The 21,758-nt window shown below is 40.4% G+C and overlaps 1 protein-coding gene and 1 pseudogene across 2 annotated transcripts in view; both read left to right on the top strand.

Moving 5' to 3' along the window:
- The first annotated feature begins 705 nt into the window (after window positions 1-705).
- On the top strand, window positions 706-6,252 carry LOC103257422 (annotated as a pseudogene). The gene is made up of 2 exons (XR_504126.2): window positions 706-2,116; window positions 6,163-6,252. The product of XR_504126.2 is annotated as an elongation factor 1-alpha 1 pseudogene (transcript).
- Window positions 6,225-21,758, top strand: part of ASPN (asporin) — a 26,280-nt gene continuing 10,746 nt past the window's right edge. The window contains exons 1-3 of the mRNA XM_008055140.2: window positions 6,225-6,479; window positions 14,690-14,975; window positions 18,507-18,619. Coding sequence (XP_008053331.1) covers window positions 14,714-14,975; window positions 18,507-18,619 — 375 coding nt within the window. The 5' untranslated portion in view covers window positions 6,225-6,479; window positions 14,690-14,713. The remainder of the gene's footprint in view (window positions 6,480-14,689; window positions 14,976-18,506; window positions 18,620-21,758) is intronic.

Below are 21,758 nucleotides of genomic sequence, written 5' to 3'. Positions count from 1 at the left end.
GCTCTCAGGTTCTCTCCGTGTAAAGAGGTGGAAATTTGTGCCAAACAAAACCATCACCTGTACAGTTTCCTCAAAACAAGCTGACTTTTGAAACAGTCCTTAAAAACATCTGACACAAAATATAATACACTAAATTGTGTAAGTCTTTCATTTCTCACAAATTCAACTGGACTGACTTTAAATGATAATTTATCATATTAATTAATTTTTCAGAACTCAAAACCTCAGGTAGGATGACAACAGCGAGCTCAGCCCGTGGCACTGAAGAAGCCAGTCCCCGAGAGGACAGGGCTGAGAGGAGAAGGCTGTGTGTGAGGTCAGGCAGCAGAGAACCAGGGAGGTGTCCCCTAGATGCTCTGTGATTCCCTGCCATGCAGGCTGTCAGGGTTGGTTTTGTCAGATCATATGTTTCAAAACGTGCTGTAAATCTGGACTTTGATACGAAATTTTCTGGTTTTACAACAACCTATGCTCCTAACAATCTCCAAATACTGTCCATGAGTTTCAATCTACACCGTAAATTCATTATAAGCCAAAGTGCCAAGTCCACTACAAGAGACATTCGAATATCAAAACTCATGAACTCTGAACCATCTATTCTTTCACAGAAGTTTTTGTGACCCTCCACTACATGAAAAAATCGTTTTCGCAACAACTTTGACACCGGACCACAGGTATTGGTGAAAGTCACCCCTTAAGGCCAAAATGGGAAAGGAGAAGAGGCACCTCAACATCGTCGTCATTGGACATGTCAGTTCGGGCAAGTCCACCACTACTGGCCACGGGACCTACCAATGTGATGGTATAGACAAAAGAGCCATTGAGAAATTCAAGGAGGAGGCTGCTGAGATGGAAAGGGCTCTTTAAAATATGCCTGGGTCTTGGATAAACTGAAAGCTGAGCATGAGTGTGGTATCGCCACTGATAACTCCCTGTGGAAATTTGAGACCAGCAAGTACTACGCCACTATCACTGATGCCCCAGGACACAGAGACTTCATCAAAAACATGATTACAGGCACATCGCAGGCTGACTGTGCTGTCCTAATTGCTGCTGCTGGTGTTGGGGAATTTGAAGTCGGTATCTCCAAGAATGGGCAGACCCGTGAGCATGCCCTCCTGTCTTACACACTGAGTGTGAAACAACTAATTGCTGGTGTTAACAAAATGGATTCCACTGAGCCACCCTACAGCCAGAAGAGATATGAAGAAATTGTTAAGGAAGTCAGCACTTACATTAAGAAAATTGGCTACAACCCTGACACAGTAGCATTTGTGCCAATTTCTGGTTGGAATGGTGACAACAAGCTGGAGCCAAGTGCTAACAAGCCTTGGTTCAAGGGATGAAAAGTCACTCGCAAAGATGGTGATGCCAGTGGAACCCCACTGCTTGAAGCACTGGACTGCATCCTGCTACCAGCTCATCCAACTGACAAGCCCTGTGTCTGCCGTTCCAGGATGTCTACAAGATTGGTAGTATTGGTACTGTCCCTGTGGGCCAGTGGAGACTGGTGCTCTCAAACCTGGCATGATGGTTACCCTTGCTCCAGTCAATGTTACAACTGAAGTAAAGTCTGTTGAAATGCACCATGAAGCTTTGAGCAAAGCTCATCTGGGGGACAACGTGAGCTTCAATATCAAGAATGTGTCTGTCAAAGACGTTTACTGTGGCAACGTTGCCAGTGACAGTAGAAATGATCCGCCAAAGGAAGCAGCTGGCTTCACAGCTCAGGTGATTATCCTGACCCATCCAGGCCAACCAGCGCTGGCTGTGCCCCTGTACTGGATTGTCACACAGTGCACATTGCATGCAAGTTTGCTGAGCTGAAGGAAAAGATTAATTGCCATTCTGGTGAGAGCTAGAAGATGGCCCTAAATTCTTGAAGTCTGTTGAGGCTGCCATCATTGATATGGTTCCTGGCAAGCCCATGTGTGTGGAGAGCTTCTCTGACTATCCTTCTCTGGGTCATTTTGCCATCCGTGACATGAGGCAGACAGTTGCTGTGGGTGTCATCAAAGCAGTGGACAAGAAGGCTGCTGGAGCTGGCAAGGTCACCAAGTCTGCCCAGAAAGTTCAGAAGGCTAACCAAATATCCCTAATACCTGCCACCTCATTGGTAATCAATGATGGAAGAATGTCTCAGAACTGTTTGTTTCAATTGGTCATCTAAGGTTAATAGTAAAAGACTGGATAGTGATAACAATGCATCATTAAATTTTCAGAAGAAAAGAAGAATGTTTTGTGGACCATTTTGGGTTTTCTGCATGTGGCAGTTTTAAGTTATTAGTTTTTGAAATCAATACTTTTTAATGGAAACAACTTGACCAAAAATCTGTTACAGAATTTGGAGACCATTAAAACAAAGTTTAATGAAAAAATAAAGAAAAAACCTATGCTATGCACATTTAGATCCTAGGAGTCGATGGTCTAGAACATTCTTAAAGTGGGCATTTTGCATGGCATGGCACGCAACCTCCATTCAGGTTTTTGTGGCTGTCACCTGCCAGTAAGGGCACCTCCAATGCCCCATCCCATCTTGCTTGTCTCCATAAGACTTACACCATTTGTTGAATGAATGTATGGGTGAATGGTCTTCCTTGCAGCTGCTACTGCAAGAGAGCATTATACAATACATTCCAATTCATTTAGAAGGTGAAGGGATACCAGACACTGGCTAACGGACATCAGGAAACCCAAACAGTCCATACTCCAGCAGGCACAGCATATGCTCCACAGTATAGCCCTGCCTCACGCAGTTCCTACAGCTCCTGCCACCCACCAAACTTTTATTCGGGCCAGGCGCATTGGTTCAAGTCTGTAATCCAGCTTTGGGAGGCTCAAGTGAGAGGGATCACTTGAAGCCAGGCGTTTGAAACCAGCCTAACAACACAGTGAGACCCTATCTCAACAAAAAATTTTCAAAAATTAAAAAATTAGCCAGGTCTGCTGGCACATGCCCATAGTCCCAGCTACTTGGGAGGTCGAGGTGGGAAAATTGCTTGAGCCAGGAGGCAACATTGCAGGAAGGCATGATTGTGCCACTGCATCTAGGTGACAGAGTAAGACCATGTCTCTAAAAAAATAAATAACCAAAAACAAAAACTTATTTGCATGAGATTGTTTCTAAGGTCCTTCTATGTTCTTATTGGTGAACAATAAGGATGGACTACTACAATGCCATGGACTTTAGCAACTGCTGTCCATGCCTAGACCAGAAGTTCTAGAGAGGGTCTGAAAAATCATATGAGAGCTTAGCTTAAGCAATTTATTTTTACTTTCACAATGACTAAAATACATAGGGTCAAAAAATTTGCATTAAAAAGAAATTTGTATTAAAAAGAAATTTGCATTAAAGCTCCTTTCATGGCAATTGATATTTCTATTCATAAACTGTCAGTACACTTTTTAGTTTTGTAAGTTAGCTCATTTGCAACATAGCATACAGATTACTCATGATGCCTAAAGATATTGTTATAATGCAATTAGTTCTTCAATATTTAGACCAAAGACCAATGCATGAGGTAAAAATCAAACAATAAGAATAACAAATAACAGCTGGGCTCGGTGGCTCAGCCTATAATCCTGTGCCTTTGGGAGGCTGAGGTGAGTGGATTGCCTGAGCCCGCGGGTTCGAGATCCGCCTGGGCAGCGAGACCTCATCTCTACAATAAATCAAAACATCAGCCGGGCGTGGTAGCACATGCCTATAATTCCAGCTACTTGGAAGGCTGAGGCGGAAGGATCGCCGGAGCCCGGCAGGTCAAGGCTGCGGTGGCTGGGAGCGGCCACTGCACTCCAGTCTGGGCGACAGAGTGAGACTCCAACTCAAAAAAAAAAAAAAGGAATAACAAATAACAAACAGGGAGAAAAGAAGTAGATTCTTTTGCTAGGATACCCTCCGGAACCAAAAATGGAGGATTTTTCTCCTCGTAATCCTTTAATGAAGAAGATGTGCACTGCTATGTTTGGAATGACAACCTGAAAAAGGGTGGAGATAAACTCCAATTTCTTCCCAGACGGCATGTTCATGCCTGCTGCACCATCTCTGGCAGATGTGAGGTGAAGTTTTCCATTACACAGCGCCAAGACTATGGAGGGTTGGGCCCAAGGCCCATACCTCCACCACATTATCTGCAGAATACAGTGAATAAGCCAGATATACCACCCCCACCCCAGCAATATACTCTGGGGCCTATTTCTAACTCCAAGATGCAAGGAAGACTGACTAGCTTAAGTCTCACAGTGAGAAGAAGAAAAAGTAGCTGTAATATACCTTTAGAAACATAATCTAAAAAGAAATGCCTCCCATCCCTCTAGACATGAGTGGCAAAACTGCACCCAGAAGGGCCGTGCAGATGTGATAGAGAAGAGTGACTTGGGTGGGTGATGTGGACATACCCTGTGAGCAGAGAAATGAGGAACACACATCCTGCAGACAACTGCTGCCATGAAAAAAATAGGAACCATGAGTTGGCTAAACTTGACTGTTCAAGAGAAGTGATACCTCATGATTTTTATATACAGCAAATCCATCTAATGAAAATACACACGTATGATCTCCAAACGACAGAATAAAGAAAATTCACAGCAATTCTCCAGAAGTTCATCTAGTCGAATATATAACTAATTTGTGGCTTATTCATATAATACTATACAGTAACAAAGATTAGCTAATGCTGACTACAATGACATGGGTGGGTCTCAAAAGGAGGACGCTGAATGAAAAAGCCAGGCACAAGAGAAAACACACAGAATGATCCCATTTACAAAAAGTTCAGGAAATAGCCTATAGTGCTGAAGTCAGGCAGTGACTTCCTTGAGGAGCATGAGGAAGAATTCAGGAGCACTGGAATTTCTTGATCAAGGGTCAGTTTGCAAAAACGAATCAAGTTGTACCATCAAGATGTGTTTATTTGTTTGGTGATACAAACTTCTATAAAAAGTTAAAAACAAAACACTGTGCAGGACAAACTAAATTATGCCCAAGGGCTTCCTGTGTATGACTGTGCTATGATGGAATTCAGGCAAACACTAGATGCTTTGGATACAGAGATTAATAAAATCCAGTTCATACTTTCATTATGCTCCTAATTCATTCACTTAACAGATACACTTGCAACTAAAATATACTTGAATAAATGAGAATATGAGCATTCTAAACTAAACAGGATGACTCCCCTCAGGTGTGGCAGGGCTGGAACAGGGCCTAAGCTACACTGAGGACCACATAAAGAAGTCAAGCTGCCTGTGAAAGTCAGGCTCTAGGTCCAAGGAGGAGTCTTTTGAGTGAGGGGAAGAACGCATGGCTAGCTGTCCTGCACATTTGAGACACAAGTATTCTTTCTATGACTATAGCTTCCTTGCTTCAATAATGTGTGTCATTTCTCTGGAGAGAGGGAAAAGAGGATGGTCAGACTCTTTATGACAGGAGAGAACCCACTGGAAAACCTCTTTGCAAACAGGCTGGCCCCCAAATCTACACAACAATCAGGAAGAGCCATTGGGGTCACCTAAAACAGTGAGCCTTTGCCACTGGAATTAGAAAACCATCCTCTCTTGAAGGAGTATGTCTTAGCTGAAGTGGCAATCTCTTGGGGTGAGTGAAAATGGAGGCACAGTTAATGATTATCTCATTGAATGGCATCTTCCCTTCTCTTAAGTCTTGTTAAATGCTAGTGAGTTCTCAGCCGAAATTCTCTTGAAAAGGGAAAGCCGTAGGGATACCAAAAGGTTGTTACCTGGACACGCATGCCTGTCTGCATCATACCATGCATGCTGTGGCCAGGGAGCAGCTCATGGAGCCTGGTCTGCAGTTCCCCAACATGCCTATGACAGGGCTAAGAGCTTAAAAAAAAGGTCTTAGAAATATGCTTAATGTGATAACATCAGTCATCAGAAGAAAACAAAATACATGGCTTCTTTCTCAAGTAAATCTGCAGTTTGGGTTTATTCTTCAATAATGTTGGCATTTTTTATTCAGCTTGATAAGTATTTTATTAGTCTATACAGGATGAATGATTTTTGAAATTTCAATTTATAAGTATTAATTCACTTAAGAATCTCATAAAGTATTCTTTCAAATCAGGTATTTCTTAAATGATTCTGACTGTACTCTCAAATGGCCAGTTGCCATGCATTATTAAACGCTTTTTTTTTCTTCAGAATCTTCCAGTAGACGTCTACAGTTTAGCTAGAAGTCTTGGCTACGATACAAACAGTGATGGAAAACACATGAGCAGTAACAAGTTTTAATCTCGCTTCTCAGTACTAACATGGACTAATCTGTGGAAGCAGTTTATTCCAGTATCACCCAGGGTACAGCCACATCAGGGGCTGTGTTGAATGGTGTTTTTTCTTTTAAATGTAATACCTCCTCATCTTTTCTTCTTAAATAGTGCTTGAGAACAACTACATTATAGATAAGTAGTACATGTTGGATAATTCTATTTTCAAGAGGACTAACTACTCTCTTCTGACAGGTATGTTTCATGTCTGTCTTACATGTACCAGTATATAATTACTTTACAGTCAATACTAAGGAGATATCTATGTTATTAATAAATGCTTATAAATATGATAAAGTTCAAAGCCTATTTCTATAAGTTCTTAGAAATCAGCCTTTAAATACAAACCTAAATTCGTGCCAATAGTATTCTAAACTTTAATCTTATATATGAATTTAATTTAAATATGATTATGTGACCTTTTTTAACAGCTAAGTGAAAATCTATCATTATGCTTTACCATAAATGTTAACATGATTGATTTTTTTTTTTAATTTAAATAAACATCTTGTATGTTCCTTTAGAAACATAACATTGCTGTAACAACAAATGATAATGAAGTTTGGGGATATCATAGATATATTAAATAACTGTAATAATATATATTCCAATATGTAAAACTATGATATTTTCTTATATGTTTTCAAAATGTGTGAATTATTTAAATGTTATTTTTACTTATACATTTAAATATCTACATTTTTCCTTGATAAACATCTTTCTTCTTCTTATGTAATGAAATGGCATTGAACAGTTAAAATGAAAAATCTATACAATTCCAAGAAAGAATACTTATCAGCAACAGTTTAGCCAGCTCTATATTCAATATGAAGGGTTAAGAACTTCTTTTCACAGCATCCATATAGTCAGAATTTAACACACTCAAAGATTTCCTTTGTCCCCTCCCAAAATAAATTTGTTTAAATCTTAGATTTAAAAAATGAAACAATATATTCAATATTCTACTCTCTAGTCATCCAAATCGAGCATAGTATTCTTTCATGTTAATCTACTCAGAGGTGTGGCAGCCAAAAAACAGTGGCCACATGGTGTAAAGATTGAGTCATAAAGAACCTGAGGGGTTTTTATTTCTCTAAAAATAAAGTGCTGTTGTTGTTGTTTTAACTACCAAAAATCACTGAGTTGATGAGAAAGAGAGAAAAAGAGAGAGAGAGAGAGAGAGAGAGAGAGAGAGAGAGAGAGAGAGAGAAAGAAAGAAAAAAGAGAGAGAAACACAAGCCCAGCACATAAAAGCATCCTGATGCTTTTAGTTTGTTTCTGGCATTAAGCAATACAGTGTAGTAGGGGAAAAAAGAAAGGATTTGCAGCCTTCTGTTACAACTAACTTCCACATTAAAAATGAATATTCTAATACCTAATCTGAAGTTTGAGACAAAATAGACTGACTTTACAAGCACAAGTCTTGAAGACACTGCAGGAAACATAAGAAAAATAAAGATGCAGGAGTTTTATGTTTTTCAAGACAGCAGCTTGGTTGTCAGTCATATTGAAAATTTAATGAAGGGCAAAATTAGTAGAAAATGAAAAGCAGTCTTACGTTCTTTAATCAGAAGCTATTCATACTTCTAAGAAAAAATTAATTTTTTAAGAAAAGTATTGTCCTTAAAAGTATCAGTATCCATGAAAAAATAGTACTGTGAATTAAGTTTCCAAATGCATGCTGGACTTTTAACTTACTTGTTAGCTTACAAGGTTATGCCTTCATTCTACCCGAATTTAGTTTGGATTCCTCCTGTGAGATATATGGAACATGGCATATCACACTTATATAATGAAATCTACTACTGGTACCTGTAAATTTATAGGCATATTTAGGCTGAGTGGAAAAGCTGCCAGGCAGAACTTTAAACATAAGATATAAAAGCACAGTGACTTATTTATCTAATAATAGTGTCTGAGAGGAAATACCATTTCACTTAGATAAAGTTTCCATTCTAAGTTTGTGGACCAGTGAAATGGAAAAAAAGGAAGCTTATATATTTCTTAGCTACATTTCTAGCTCTGTTATGAACTCTTAAGAATCTGGCCAAACCTTCTCACCTAGTCTTCTCTAGAGGAAAGTCTGTTTTACTGTCTGGAAGTAAATATGAGATTTAAATCATTTAGCTGATGTCGTGCAGTACGGTGGAAAGCACAACCACCAGTAAGGGGTTAGGAGGTCAGCCCTCATCCCAGCTACTTTCAGTGAGTTCTGGACACTCTACACCTCAGTTTTTTCCTCTGTAAAAAGAGGGCCCTGGGGGATGTCTCAAAGGCCTCTCTTAGTTCTAAACTGCTATGATTTATTAGTAACAGCAGCAGCACTGGAATAATACTCCAAATAGTCTTCCAATTAAGAGAAACTTGAAACCAAAATCCAGAGCATTCCATGAGTAAAAAACACTGGTAAAATTGGTCTAAATCAGGGAAATATTGAGTCTTCTTGAGAACAAGATATAAATATTTTTAAAGGTTTTAAAAATAGTACAATTTAAATGCTGCCAAAACTAATAATAGAGTTTGAACCATGTTCATAAACTCAAAATTTAAAAATAAATTCACATAATTAACAACTAAAATTCACATAATTTCAAAGGAGAAATAATATTCTTTATGGTCTTTCAAATAATAAGAAAAAATACTGCTATATAATATACCCTCCTGGACATTCCAACATTTTTCTCTTGGTAAACAGTTTTACAGTTGGTAGTGAATAGATTTCCGGATTCATGCTAGACTTTTAACTTACTTGTTAGTGGGAATAGGGAGAGGCTTAAGACCAACACTTCCTTGCACTTATTATTATTGTTGTTGTTGTTATTTTGAGTAAGGGTCTCACTCTGTCGCCCAGGCCGGAGTGCAGTAGCACAGTCACAGCTCACCTTGACCTCCTGGGCTCAAGTGATCCTCTGCCTCAGCCTCCCAAGTAGTTGAACTATAGGCGTGCGCCACCATATCCAGCTAATTTTTTTGGTTTTTTGTATAGATGAGATCTCATCATGGTGCCCAAGCTGATCTCAAACTCTTGGTCCCAAGTAATCCTCCCTCCTTGACCTCCTGAATTCCTAGGATTACAGGGATGAGCCACCATGCCTGGCCACTAGAACTAATTAACAAGGCCATGGAGGAGACCTAGTAACGTCAGATGAAGAGTGTAAATGATGAGCTCAGGGAGTCAAGGTTGGCCTGACTTTTTCCTTTGCGGCAACCAGAATAAGGAATACAAAAATATTAGGTTCATTTTATATGGCTAACAGAGGACAAAACTAGAACAAAGAAATGCATTTGCCAGAAGGCATTTTTGGTCTCAATATAAAGACTTTTCTAACAGCCATAGATGAGCAACAGCAGAAGATGATGTCTCGAGGTGGTGCGCTTCCTATGAGTCCTTTTCATGGAGCTGTTCAAGTAGAGTGGATATGCTCTCTGGTCCAGAATGTTCTGGAACCTCCTCCACCACCAGGTCTCCATCTCTCACTTACCAGGGAAAGGCCCAACTACTGTATACAGGCAGCTGCCTCTACTGCTCAGCAACTGGTATGCTTCCCAACTACGACAGATAATGCTATTGCCTAAAACTAGCAGGCAGAAGTTTCCATTTATTTATTTATTTATTTATTTATTTATTGAGTCAGAGTCTCACTCTGCTGCCCAGACTGAAGTGCAGTGGCCCAATCATGGCCATCGCAGCCTCGACCTGCTGGGCTCAGGCAATCCCTCTGCCTCAGCCTTCCAAGTAGCTAGAACTACAGACACACACCACCATGCCCAGCTAATTTTTAAAATTTATTTATTGTAGAGAGAGGGTCTTGCCAAGTTGTCCAGGCTGGTCTCGAACCCCTGAGCTCAGGCAATCCTCTCACTTTCGCCTCCTAAAGTGCTGGGATTACAGGTGTAAGCCACTGCACCAGGCAAATTTCAGATTTTGATTTTATATTAGTTTAGACTAAAGGCAGGGAGGGTCTCATGTAACATATCAGTCTAAGAAAGAAGAAAAAGAAAGGGAGGGACCCTGGCTGATGCTTCTGATGCCATGGATGGGCTGGCCAGCAACTGAGGCAGGGATGTAGAAAAGAAGCAACCTACCAGTTTTCTGCTCCTCCCTTCTGTGCTCTGCATGCCTTTCTCACTATCTTCTCCGTTCCCAACTCACTCCTCATACCTGATACTGTTCCTCATTCCCAAATCCCACCTAAGCACTGGAGGAGCCTTCCCTGACTGTGGCATGAGGCTGAAAGAATCTGGGAGACCATCATGTGGTGTGTAAAGGAGCAGAGGCCAATCCTCACTCCCACTGCCAGGCCACAGGGAACACCAAGATATGTTCTTGGCACCCCACGTTGGAGCTCTAACACATTCCTGCAGTTTTACATACTTTTTTAAAGTTCCATTGATCTTTTAGCTCTGTATTTCAGGTATATGATGTGTTGAATAGGTGTTTTCTAGTCCATACTGGGAACCTAAGACTTGTATAGCTCAAAGTTTCTATGAGAAAACATGTAAATTAAAACAATCAACAAATTAAAAAATACCTTCATCAAAAATCTTCATTTCCTATGGACCACAGTAAAGCGGGTTAAGTCTCAAGAAATTGTGAACCCCAAAACAATTTCCCAGGTAGGTGCTTTTGACTTTTGGGTGGAGATACCACAGAATAGTGTATATAGAAAGCCTTAAATTTTATCAACTGTGATATCAGTCTAATGCTACAGAAGTGGTGGGAAAAGACAATGTATGTAGAACCAAAGCAAAGAAAATTCTGCTGACAGACTGATGTTTCAAATATTTAAAAAGCAACATAATTTTTAAAACTATGTATGGGAAGAAAACAAAGCTTCACTTATAATCCCACTCTCTTACTAGGTCTCTATATTCTATTTCAACCTTTTTTCCATATGAACGTATTTTCTTAGAGATATCTTTAGTCCTATTTGTCTCAAACATAAAACCGAAGATTATAAGTGATAGGCACATGGTGAAGAATTTTACTTTCAAAGCTGTGGTACCACACATCCAGTGCTAAAGTCCCAGGGTCCCACCCCTACCCTTGGAGTTACAGCATATGCGATTGGGATTTTCTATTTACTAATCTAGGCATTTCAATTTTTCAGTTATTCTATTCTGTACCCGACATTCAAATATTAACTTTAACAACGATCCCATATTTCCCTAACAGTAGTTGATTAGGAGTTGGGTTTTTTTGTTTGTTGTGGTTGTTTCAAATTGGAGTAGGGAAGGGTAGGAGAGCAGAGGATGGGGAGGGAGATGTGCTCTACTGCAACCAATTCAGCATCCGACAACTGACACCGTGCCTGGTGTACAGTGGTGAGTTGATAAATGCTGCCTAAATAATGCCAACAACCTCAAACAAAGCCAGAGACAAGACCTCAAGTGACACTGTAATCCTACGGTTTCTTGTTGCCAAGATCAGACAAGGTCAAGAGCAGCTATGCACTTAGAAGACACAGCTGGAATAAGAATGCTAAAGAATAAACTGGAATTAGGACCCAGCTTTGATTGTTAGGGACCAAGAGCTGAATTTCCTAGGGAAAGAGTATTTCGGAGATCAAGGCAAAGCTGAGAACCAAGCATTAAGGAGACAGGAACCACACAGAAGCCTGAGGTCAAAAAACACAAGGGGTCAAACCTAGGCAGCTAAGGCACAGAGAGACCCTGTGCCAAGGACAAAGTGATATTGAAAATGAAGCCCCAGCAACCTTCACCAAGACTCCATGCCAGGATTCCCAGGATGACCAGCCTAGGAAGCGTCACTGGCTTGCCAGTAGGGATGCCCCACCACAGCCCAGCAGTCAGCTGCAGCTGGCGGTTTTCATTCAGGGCTGTCCAATAGAAGCCATGGGCCCAGCACAGTCTCTCACTGTGCACTACGCAAATCTGACCACAAAATCGTTCTGCGCTCTGCACTCCCAGTCCCAGCTATACAGGTGCCCCTTTATGTACAGACATATGCAGGGCAGCAGTTTGTGGACTGCCTGGGTCAGAAGAGATGGCAGAGTGTGCCTGGAAAAAAGAACTGAGGCCCCTCACATGGGCTGTAGCAGAAGGGGGCACAGAACAAAGAACGGAACACATGAGTCCTTGCTCTGGTTTCATGGATATCTAGCAGGTGACTTTGGGGAAGTTGCTTAAGCTCTTTGCACTTTATCTCCTATTTAATGTGAGGGATGAGTCTAGAAGAAGTTCTGGATTGACACTTCCTCAAAGCAGTATACAGACAGGACGCCAGGGCTGGTTTTGAAACGGGATTCAAAATAGGGTTATTAACATATGAAAAGTTTTTGCCATTCTTAGATCTGTCCTGTCATCTCCTTCCTAATATCAGTATAAGCAAATGTACACCCTCAAAGGAGCACTCACATACCCGACCAGTGCCATGCAGCTACCCAATGGGCAAATGTTTATGTCACCATTTACCTTGTGGGAGCATAAGAGGAATTAAACAATGTAATTTTCAGGTTAATAACTAATAGCAGTAGAATATTCTAACCCTCCTCTGGTGACGAAAAAAGACATACCATATATAATTGAAAATTTTAATTAAATGAATGAATTTATATCTGATTCCGAAGTCCAGGAAAAGCAAGCCCATGGAGAGCTATTAAAGCTGATTTCTGGGTTCGGGGAAATTGTAATCAGCTGGAATTTGGGTGGTAGGTCTTCCTGAGGCTGAACCAATCCTGACTGACTCTGGCAGTCTTTTGCAGCTCAGGCGCCGTCTGGCACTCAGGCAGTGGCAGGCCTGGTTAACTATTAGGTGACTGTGGCTGGGAGATGTTTCGCAGAGTCTTTTACTACGGTGGTGAGTGCCCTCTTGCCAGGACCTGGTTTCACCAATGGGCATCTCTGGGATATGTCTGTTTTGGATGACTTCATAATATTTTTTAATTTTTGAACTTTTCTAAAAATGTACAGATTTCACTGGAGATAGTTAAGACACTATGATATGTAAATACTACTGTGAAAATATCAACCATCACATGGCAGTGAATCTATGCTTTGAAGGTTCTCATTTGTACATTTCAGTTTTGTGTGAGCTTTAAAAAATGCAACTGAAAACAACCTGAGCCCACTAAAACCAAACAAACAGAACTCAATGGAAAGGTGAGTTAAGAAAGAATAAATTGGACTTTTCCATAGAGTGGAAAGAATAGATAGTTTAGGTCAGGTATTAGACAATGGAACAGACTGGAAGAAAAAGATCTCAATAACAATGTGGAAAAAGTGACCAACTATGAGTGTGAGCTTAGGGAGGAACGAGAGAAATCAGTTAAGGAAAACTTCCAGATGTTGTCTGGGGGATACTGAGACTGAGGACATTCCTTAGAAAGGGACACTGATATTAAGCCAATGAAGGATTTTGGGAATAGAGAGCTAGTTATGATAATCTGTTTTTGTTTTAAAAACATTTGAGTTTCCTAATTATAAAAATAATAATTACTGCTTATTACAAAGCATCAAAGAAGAAAAAAAAGAAGACACAAGTCAGGCATATTCCTGTCAGGATTTTTATTTTTCTCTGTTTATAGGTATACTATGTATGGATTTTTGCTTTTGTTATTTCACAAAAAAAAATCCCATATTTCCAAATGTCTTTGCAAACATTTTGTGGGTTCCAAAATATTTCAAGGAATAAATATGCTCTATTTTATTTTACTATTCCTCTTTAACCATAAGAATTATCTTTAATATTTTTGGTACTATAAATAATTCTGTGATGAATAACTTTGTGCACTTTAGAAATATTTCGTGAGACTGAATTCTAAAAAGTAGAATTACTGGCTGAAAAATAGAGATTTTTTAAAAGTTCCCAATGCATACCGCTGAAGTGCTTTTCAAAAAGTTTTTATAGGCCACCTTCTTGGGTCCCCACCCACTGTGGAAGCTTTTCTGTCCTCTCAATAAATCCTGCTTTCTCAAAGAGAAAAAAAAAAAAGTTTTTATCAAGTTATTCTAGACCAGACATGGTGGCTCATACCTGTAATCCCAGCATTTGGGGAAGCTGAGGCAGGAGGATTACTTGCGCAAGGAGTTCGAGACCAGCCTGGGCAAGATGGCAAGACCTCGTCTCTACAAAAAATAAAAAAATTAGCCAGGGGTGGTGGTACATACCTGTAGTTCCAGCTGCTTGGGAGGCTGAGGCAGAAGGATCACCGGACCCCAGGAGATCAAGGCTGCGATGAGCCGTGATTGTGCCACTACATTCCAGCCTGGGTGAACGAGTGAGACACTGACTCAAAAAAAAATAAAATAAAGTCCTCTCACGTTAGTTAGCAATGGATAAGCACACCATTTCATTGTTCTTGCTAGCACTAGGAAAATATAAGGATGCAAGAATTATCTCTGTCTAAATTTTAACTTAACACTCAATGTCTATTTGGTTCTAGACTGAGCCTCTACACTGAGACGACATGAAAGAATATGCGCTCCTACTATTCCTGGCTTTGTGTTCTGCCAAACCCTTCTTTAGCCCTTCACACATGACGGTGAAGAATATGATGCTGAAGGACATGGAAGACACAGGCGGCGGCGGCGACGACGACGACGACGACGATGACAACTCTCTTTTTCCAACAAGAGAGCCAAGAAGTCCCTTTTTTCCATTTGATCTGTTTCCAACGTGTCCGTTTGGATGCCAGTGCTACTCACGAGTTGTACACTGTTCTGATCTAGGTAAGAACATAAATCAACTTTGTTCTGAAGAATAATGCTATTCTGGCAAGATTAAAAGGATAGGAAATATCCTCAATGAAAATTCAAAAATCATCTCATGGACAGTAAATGATTCTTTTTCATTTAAATTTTTAGGTGGAAAGTACAGCAAACCCAAAAGTACACCCAAAAATTAAAAATTCAGAAAACCAGAGGAAAACAATGGGAATTTTATACCTAGAACATTTTCTTCTCTTCCTGAATTAAATCAAAGCATCTTCAGAGAGAGGGACGTCACTGTAGTTTCATCTCAGGGTATTAACGGATCAAGATTGTACTTTTCTTTAAAACTCCATAGTAAAAAAAATAAGTTACATGTCTGGAACAATGAAATGAGTTTTAGAGAGTTTATGAAATCGCTAATCTAGACATTTTAAAGATAATGCTCTATTTGCTTTGAATAGTTAGGGTTTAGAACTACCTAGAAAAGAAGTGGGTGAACCAAAGTCTCTTTGAAATTTATAATTCTCTGCTGGGTATTTTATTTCTCTAATACTTCTAATGAAGGAGCACTCAAGAGCACACTCATGACCTGCTCAAGGAGTGGGAATGAAGGGAGTACATATCAAGAGAGTTGTTGTCTTCAGCTATTTCAAAAAAAGGGTACAGCTGAGACCTCCACCACTGTAGGGGCCAAGGTTTAGCACACAACTCCCATTCAGGAGTCCATATGAGAAGAAAATGTCTTGAAAAGCTTTAGGCTTGTTCCTATTACCTCAACATTCATGGCAAGAGTCAAGGCTTATAATAATTTACTCGAGAGACTTTAATGAAATTTGTCATTACATGACAAAGGAGAGAGGTAAACAAAAAAGCACTCAGAAAAGGGAGAGACTAATACGAGCAAGAGTTACTGGGGAAGTCAAATTAAAAAAACAGTCTAGCCGGGCTCGGTGGCTCAGCCTGTAATCCCGCGCCTTTCGGAGGTTGAGGTGAGTGGATTGCCTGAGCCCGTGGGTTCGAGACCCGCCTGGGCAACTTGGCGAGACCTCATCTCTACAATAAATCAAAAAATTAGCCGGGCGTGGTAGCGTGCGCCTGTAGTTCCAGCTACTCGGAAGGCTGAAGCGGAAGGATCGCCGGAGCCCAGCAGGTCGAGGCTGCGGTGGCCGGGAGCGGCCACTGCACTCCAGTCTGGGCAACTGAGTGAGACTCCAACTCAAAAAAAAAAAAACAGTCTAGGAAAAAATGGGTTTCAAGCTTCACCTATGGCATTCTCATGAGAAGGAGATAACAAGATGCAAGTAATGGTTGAGAAAACTAGTCTGGAAGCACAAGCAGAGTGACTGTGGAAGCACATGCAGAATGACAAGCAGCAGGAATGAACAATGCAGAAGCTGAGGCAGATCCAGGGTAGAGAAAATGGTGGAGTTAGGGAATATCAGAACGTACTATCTTTACTAAACTGCATCCCCTACAAGAAAATACACTACTTACCATCAATTTGCTGAGTGGGTGCATGTCAAAGCACTTTGTAAATTAAAAAATCAGGATAAAAATGTGTTGTTTTTAACCACTGGACAGTGTGGTTCTGGGTAAGATGATGAATGAAGGAATGTTTATCTTTAGTGCAGACCACCACCATGCACTGGCCTCCAAAATTTGCCACCTCAGAGCAGTCACTGTCTTCCAATGTGAAGCCCTTGGTTGAGACACTGAGTAAAACTGCTCCAGGACACACCTGTCACCAAAGACCTAAGAAACCCAAGCTACTTCATGGCAGACAGCTGGTGTTCCCACTACACAGTCCCCTAACATTTATCTTTTAAAAACTCTAGCAAACAAAATCAGGAGCTCTGTAACAGTTGGACATGCTATCCATCAACAGTTGCACATACCCCACCTCAATCATGACATTATGATAAAAAGGGTCCGGGCACTCATCGCTCTTCCTCCCTCAGGACATGAAACTTTTCAGAGCTTCAATATCATCAGGGGTAGGAAGGGAGTAGATCTGTCAAACTCTGTGTTGCCAGAAGGATCCTCTCAGCAGAACCTCCAGTTTCCTACTTTGCTTTCTAAAACCAAAATAATCTCCTACGTTTATAAAGATGGCAGATTAATCTAGTCAAACAAACAAAACTGCCCTCCTACTTTGCTAACTCATCAAATGACTCCTCCTCTTCCTTTCTCTGTATGGTTACCTTTCTTAAAACAGTTGTAAATTTTAAAGTATGGAAAGGAAAAGTGCATAGGGCTACAGAGAATAGAACACTGACATTCAAAAATCTAGATATTCAATTCTTCAATTTATGGCTATTCAGCATATACACTACTCCTCAAGAGTAAGGATGGTTCTATAGAAGTGTATTAATATCCACAACTCACTTTAAAGTGCATTTAAAAAGATGAATTAATGGATGAACAGTAAGTATAGAATAGTCAAATGCTGATGGTAGAAAGTAGATAGTGAGAATATGGATTTTGATCGCAAAATTCTTTGAACTTTTTGAAAATGCTGGAAAAAAAGAAGAGGCTTCCATGCTTATCAAGCATAACTGTTGCATGGATTGTTCAACAATAAACAGAGATAGGCATGATCCGCCCAAGGACTAAAGGTTGACATCTGGGGGGAAGCAAAAAAGTAAGGAAGAAACACACCACATAATAACACCTGATAAGTTTCTGCTCATTTTTTTCAATCCAAGAGGAGGGAAAACAAGTTTAAGTAATTCAGTTATTTAATTAGCATTACTGAATAGTGACACAAAGAAGTATGCAGCTGTACCTTATTCTGGGGTGACATGAAGGCAAGCTATTAATGTACCTGCCAGAGAAATGCTGACTATAATGTAAGCCCATATAACTTCCATAGAACCATGGTGCATGGCTGGGAAAGAGTTGTGAGCCAAATCACTTTGCCCATCATCTAATGCTGTTGGTGAGAAATTAAGTGAAGGTATACATTAAGATGTTAACGAAGAGTTATATATGAAGCAGTATTTGTAAATCAAGTAATTTACCAATAATTAGAAGTTAACTACTTGAAGAAAATGGGTAGGAATGTTTTTCAAAATGTACATGAAAATAATTGAATTTACCTATTTTCTAAGCACAACTTTCTACGTATGTTAAAACTTCTTAAAATGATCAAGATCATGCTTCAATTTAGCATTACAACAGCCCGAAAATTTGCAAAGGAGGCTAATGTTCCTCAGTCAAAAGTGCATCGCTGGAGGCTACACCTCAGCTGTTGGTCACCTCCTCACAGTAATAAGAGCAGCCCTAGCTTCTCTCCACTTATTTCACCTTGGAGTAGATGCGTGGTGATAGTCAGACCCAGCTAGACACCTTGTAAAACTAAATACATTACTTGAAAAGTTCCTGGGGTCTTTGTCACTCCTTCAGCCCCCAAGAAGTTCTGTGATAACAGTTAAGTCATCTGCTACTTCGTGGTAATAATGGATTTTTTAAATCGTACACTTCTACCACATTAGTAATCTCATCTTCAGCATGATCCTCTACTATATACCATGTTTGTTTCTTTCTCAGGTTTGACCTCAGTCCCAAGCAACATTCCGTTTGATACTCGAATGGTTGACCTTCAAAACAATAAAATTAAGGAAATCAAAGAAAATGATTTTAAAGGACTCACTTCACTTTACGTAAGAAAATACGCACAAATTTTCAAATATTTAAAGTGAAAATCTGTATCACTGCTAAAATGATTGACTACATTGTATTAATGTAAACAAGTCTTACTTTTCTGTGTGTGAAGAATAACAAAAATCTCTATATTCAGCAGGGTTGTTCTAATCAATTAAAAATTATAGATTTAATTAAACTAATAATATAATTCTTAATGTTTATTAAATAACAGGTAAAAGCTTGATGGTCCTTAAATGAGCTTACAATATATTCAGGTAATAGCAATCACCATATACTGAAATGAACAAGAAAACAATTCTTTACAGTCATCACTAGCATAGAGTGTAAGAAATCTCTACTCAGCTGGGCTTGGTGGCTCAGCCTGTAAACCTGCGCCTTGGGAGGCTGAGGTGAGTGGATTGCCTGAGCCCGCGGGTTTGAGACGCCTGGGCAACTTGGTGAGACCTCATCTCTACAATAAAAAAAAAAAAAACAACTTAGCTGGGCGTGGTAGCGCACACCTGTAGTTCCAGCTACTTGGAAGGCTGAGGCGGAAGGATCACCGGAGCCCAGCAGGACCAGGCTGCCGTGGCCGGGAGCGGCCACTGCACTCCAGTCTGGGCGACAGAGTGAGACTCCAACTCAAGAAAAAGAAATCTCTACTCAAACCCGTTGACTTAAGACATCACAAATCTCTACCAACTGCACACAAAATATATCTAACTGACTAATATACGTGTATGGCATCTCTAAAGATGAAAATAATTTTTTCTTACTTTATTTATTAATACTATTTTAAGTTTCTAAAATTTCAGAGATTACTATTTATCTACTTAACATTTTGAGGCCTCCAGATTTTAACAAGTAAAATTCTGATTTAATCTGACATTCGGTTTGGAGGAAGATCCTGATCTCACACTGTCACAGCCGCAGAAGTATCACCTCTGCCCCTCAGTACTGCTCTTGCCTTGATGACTCTGGCATGCTGTTAGGAATAGTTCTGGGTCTGTACCACCTGAGGTGGTGAGCCAGGTCATTTCCCAGACTCTTAGGCTGTGCTGGAGAAAACAAATTTAAACCCTGCCATCTCCAGGTAAGGCACAGAATTAAGAGGAGAAGGTAGAAAATACCCTAACCATACTAGCCCCTTGCTGCCATGGAGGCCTGACTGTGTTCCTGTATCTGAGAGACATGGGGTCACTTTGTCTCCCTGTCACCCTGGGCTCAGTGCAGTGGGCCCTGCTGGCCAACCCCTGCCTCTCTGTCACTGTGGGATTGAGAACTTGCACACCAATCATGTTTGAGGCCGATTGAGGGATGTTCAATGCTGACATCAAACCTTTATGGCAAGGAGTCATGTCCGTGAAGCTTGAGTCGGCCTCCCTGCAAAATCCAGCTCTCGAACTGTGCTGCCAGGCAGCCAGGGCCTTGGCTGCTCCTTTCCTTCTCAAACTGTTTAGACAGCTCGGATCTTGTACAGAATACATAGCTTCCACATATATACATATTATATACATACATGAGATACATATCCAAAGGAGCAACTGAAAAAGCATTTACATTACATAAAATATATATATTATTTTATAACTGAGACCTCACTTAAATATTAAGACAATCAGAACATCTCACTAACTTCAGGCCACAGAAACTTTTAGAGAATAGGAAGGCCATTATTCTACCATCAGAAGTTGGAAATATAGCCTATAAATGCTTCTACCAGCCGGGTGCAGTGGCTTAAGCCTATAATGGCAGCACTTTGGGAGGCGGAGGTGAGACGACAGGCTGAACCCGCGGGTTCGAAACTAGTGCGAGTAACATGGTGAGATCTCATCTCCACAATAAATTTTTTTAAAAAATTAGCAGGGCATGGTAACATGTTCCTGTAGTTCCAGCTACTTGGAACGCTGAGGTGGAAGGATCACCTGAGCCCAGCAGGTCGAGGCTGTGGTGGCCGGGAGTGTGCCACTGCACTCCAGACTGGGAGACAGAGCGAGACTCCCAACTCAAAAAATAATAATAATAATAATAACCAATGGCATATTTAATAGTGAATCCATACAGAGTTTTTAATTTAGTTTGTCTTATCATTATTTTACTACATTTTTGGAATATTTCAGGAACTTAGTCCACATGTACTCCTGGTATTCACTGAGAAATGAGAATCTACTTGGTATTGGGAGTTTTCTTAAGCCTTCTTGATTTTCTTTCAGTCAGCTTTTATGTGGCACTGTGTTTAGGGTGAGTATTCTGGAGTCAGGTAGAGCTGGGTTCACATCATGGCTCTACCAGGTGTACAACGCTGGGAAAGGAGGCTCACCTTCCTTGGCTGGAAGAGGGGTGCAACTAGGGCATGGAATTTACACCGTGGTTATTAAGAATAAATGAGCAGATACATGTAAGGTGTTCAGCAATGGCAGGGAAGTCACCAACTTAACTAGGAACTTAACTCGTGTTCCTGTCAGGCTAGTAATAGCAGAATGACCCATGTACTAATGTAAAGCACTTGTAACAGTATATCCCTGGCCAGGCACGGTGGCTCATGCCTATAATCCCAGCACTTTGGGAGGCTGAGGTGAGAGGATTGCCTGTGCCCATGAGGTTGAGACCAGCCTGGACAACTTGGCGAGACCTCATAGCTGCAATAAATCAAGAAAAATTAGCCAGGCATGATGGCGCATACTTATAGTTCCAGCTACTTGGAAGGCTGAGGTGGAAGGATCACCTGAGCCCAGCAGGTTGAGGCTGTGACTCAAAAAAAAAAGTACTCCCTTTATATTTGAATTGTGGGTATACATGTATAATTACAAAACATTTACATGATTATATCATCACCCTATATAGTACCTTTCAAAAAATTTGTTTCCACTGTCTTGTTTTGAATATATTTTCATCATTGTATACAACACAATGTGATGCACATTCATTCATTCATTTCTTTCTTTCTTTCTTTAGTCAGAGTCTCACTCTGTCGCCCAGGCTGGAATACAGTGGCACATTCATGGTCACTGCAGCCTCAACCTCTGGGTTGAGGCAATTCTTCTGCCTCAGCCTTCCAAGTAGCCGGAACTACAGGCAAGTGCCACTATGGCCAGCTAATTTTTTTTTTTTTTTTTTTGAGTTGGAGTCTCACTGTTGCCCAGACTGGAGTGCAGT

The sequence above is a fragment of the Carlito syrichta genome, unplaced genomic scaffold (assembly GCF_000164805.1).
Source record: "Carlito syrichta isolate Samal-C Ts95f unplaced genomic scaffold, Tarsius_syrichta-2.0.1 Scaffold301698, whole genome shotgun sequence".
In the NCBI taxonomy this organism is placed as follows: Eukaryota; Metazoa; Chordata; class Mammalia; order Primates; family Tarsiidae; genus Carlito; species Carlito syrichta.
The sequence above is the reverse complement of the archived record's forward strand: the minus strand, read 5'-3'. Positions and strand labels throughout refer to the sequence as shown.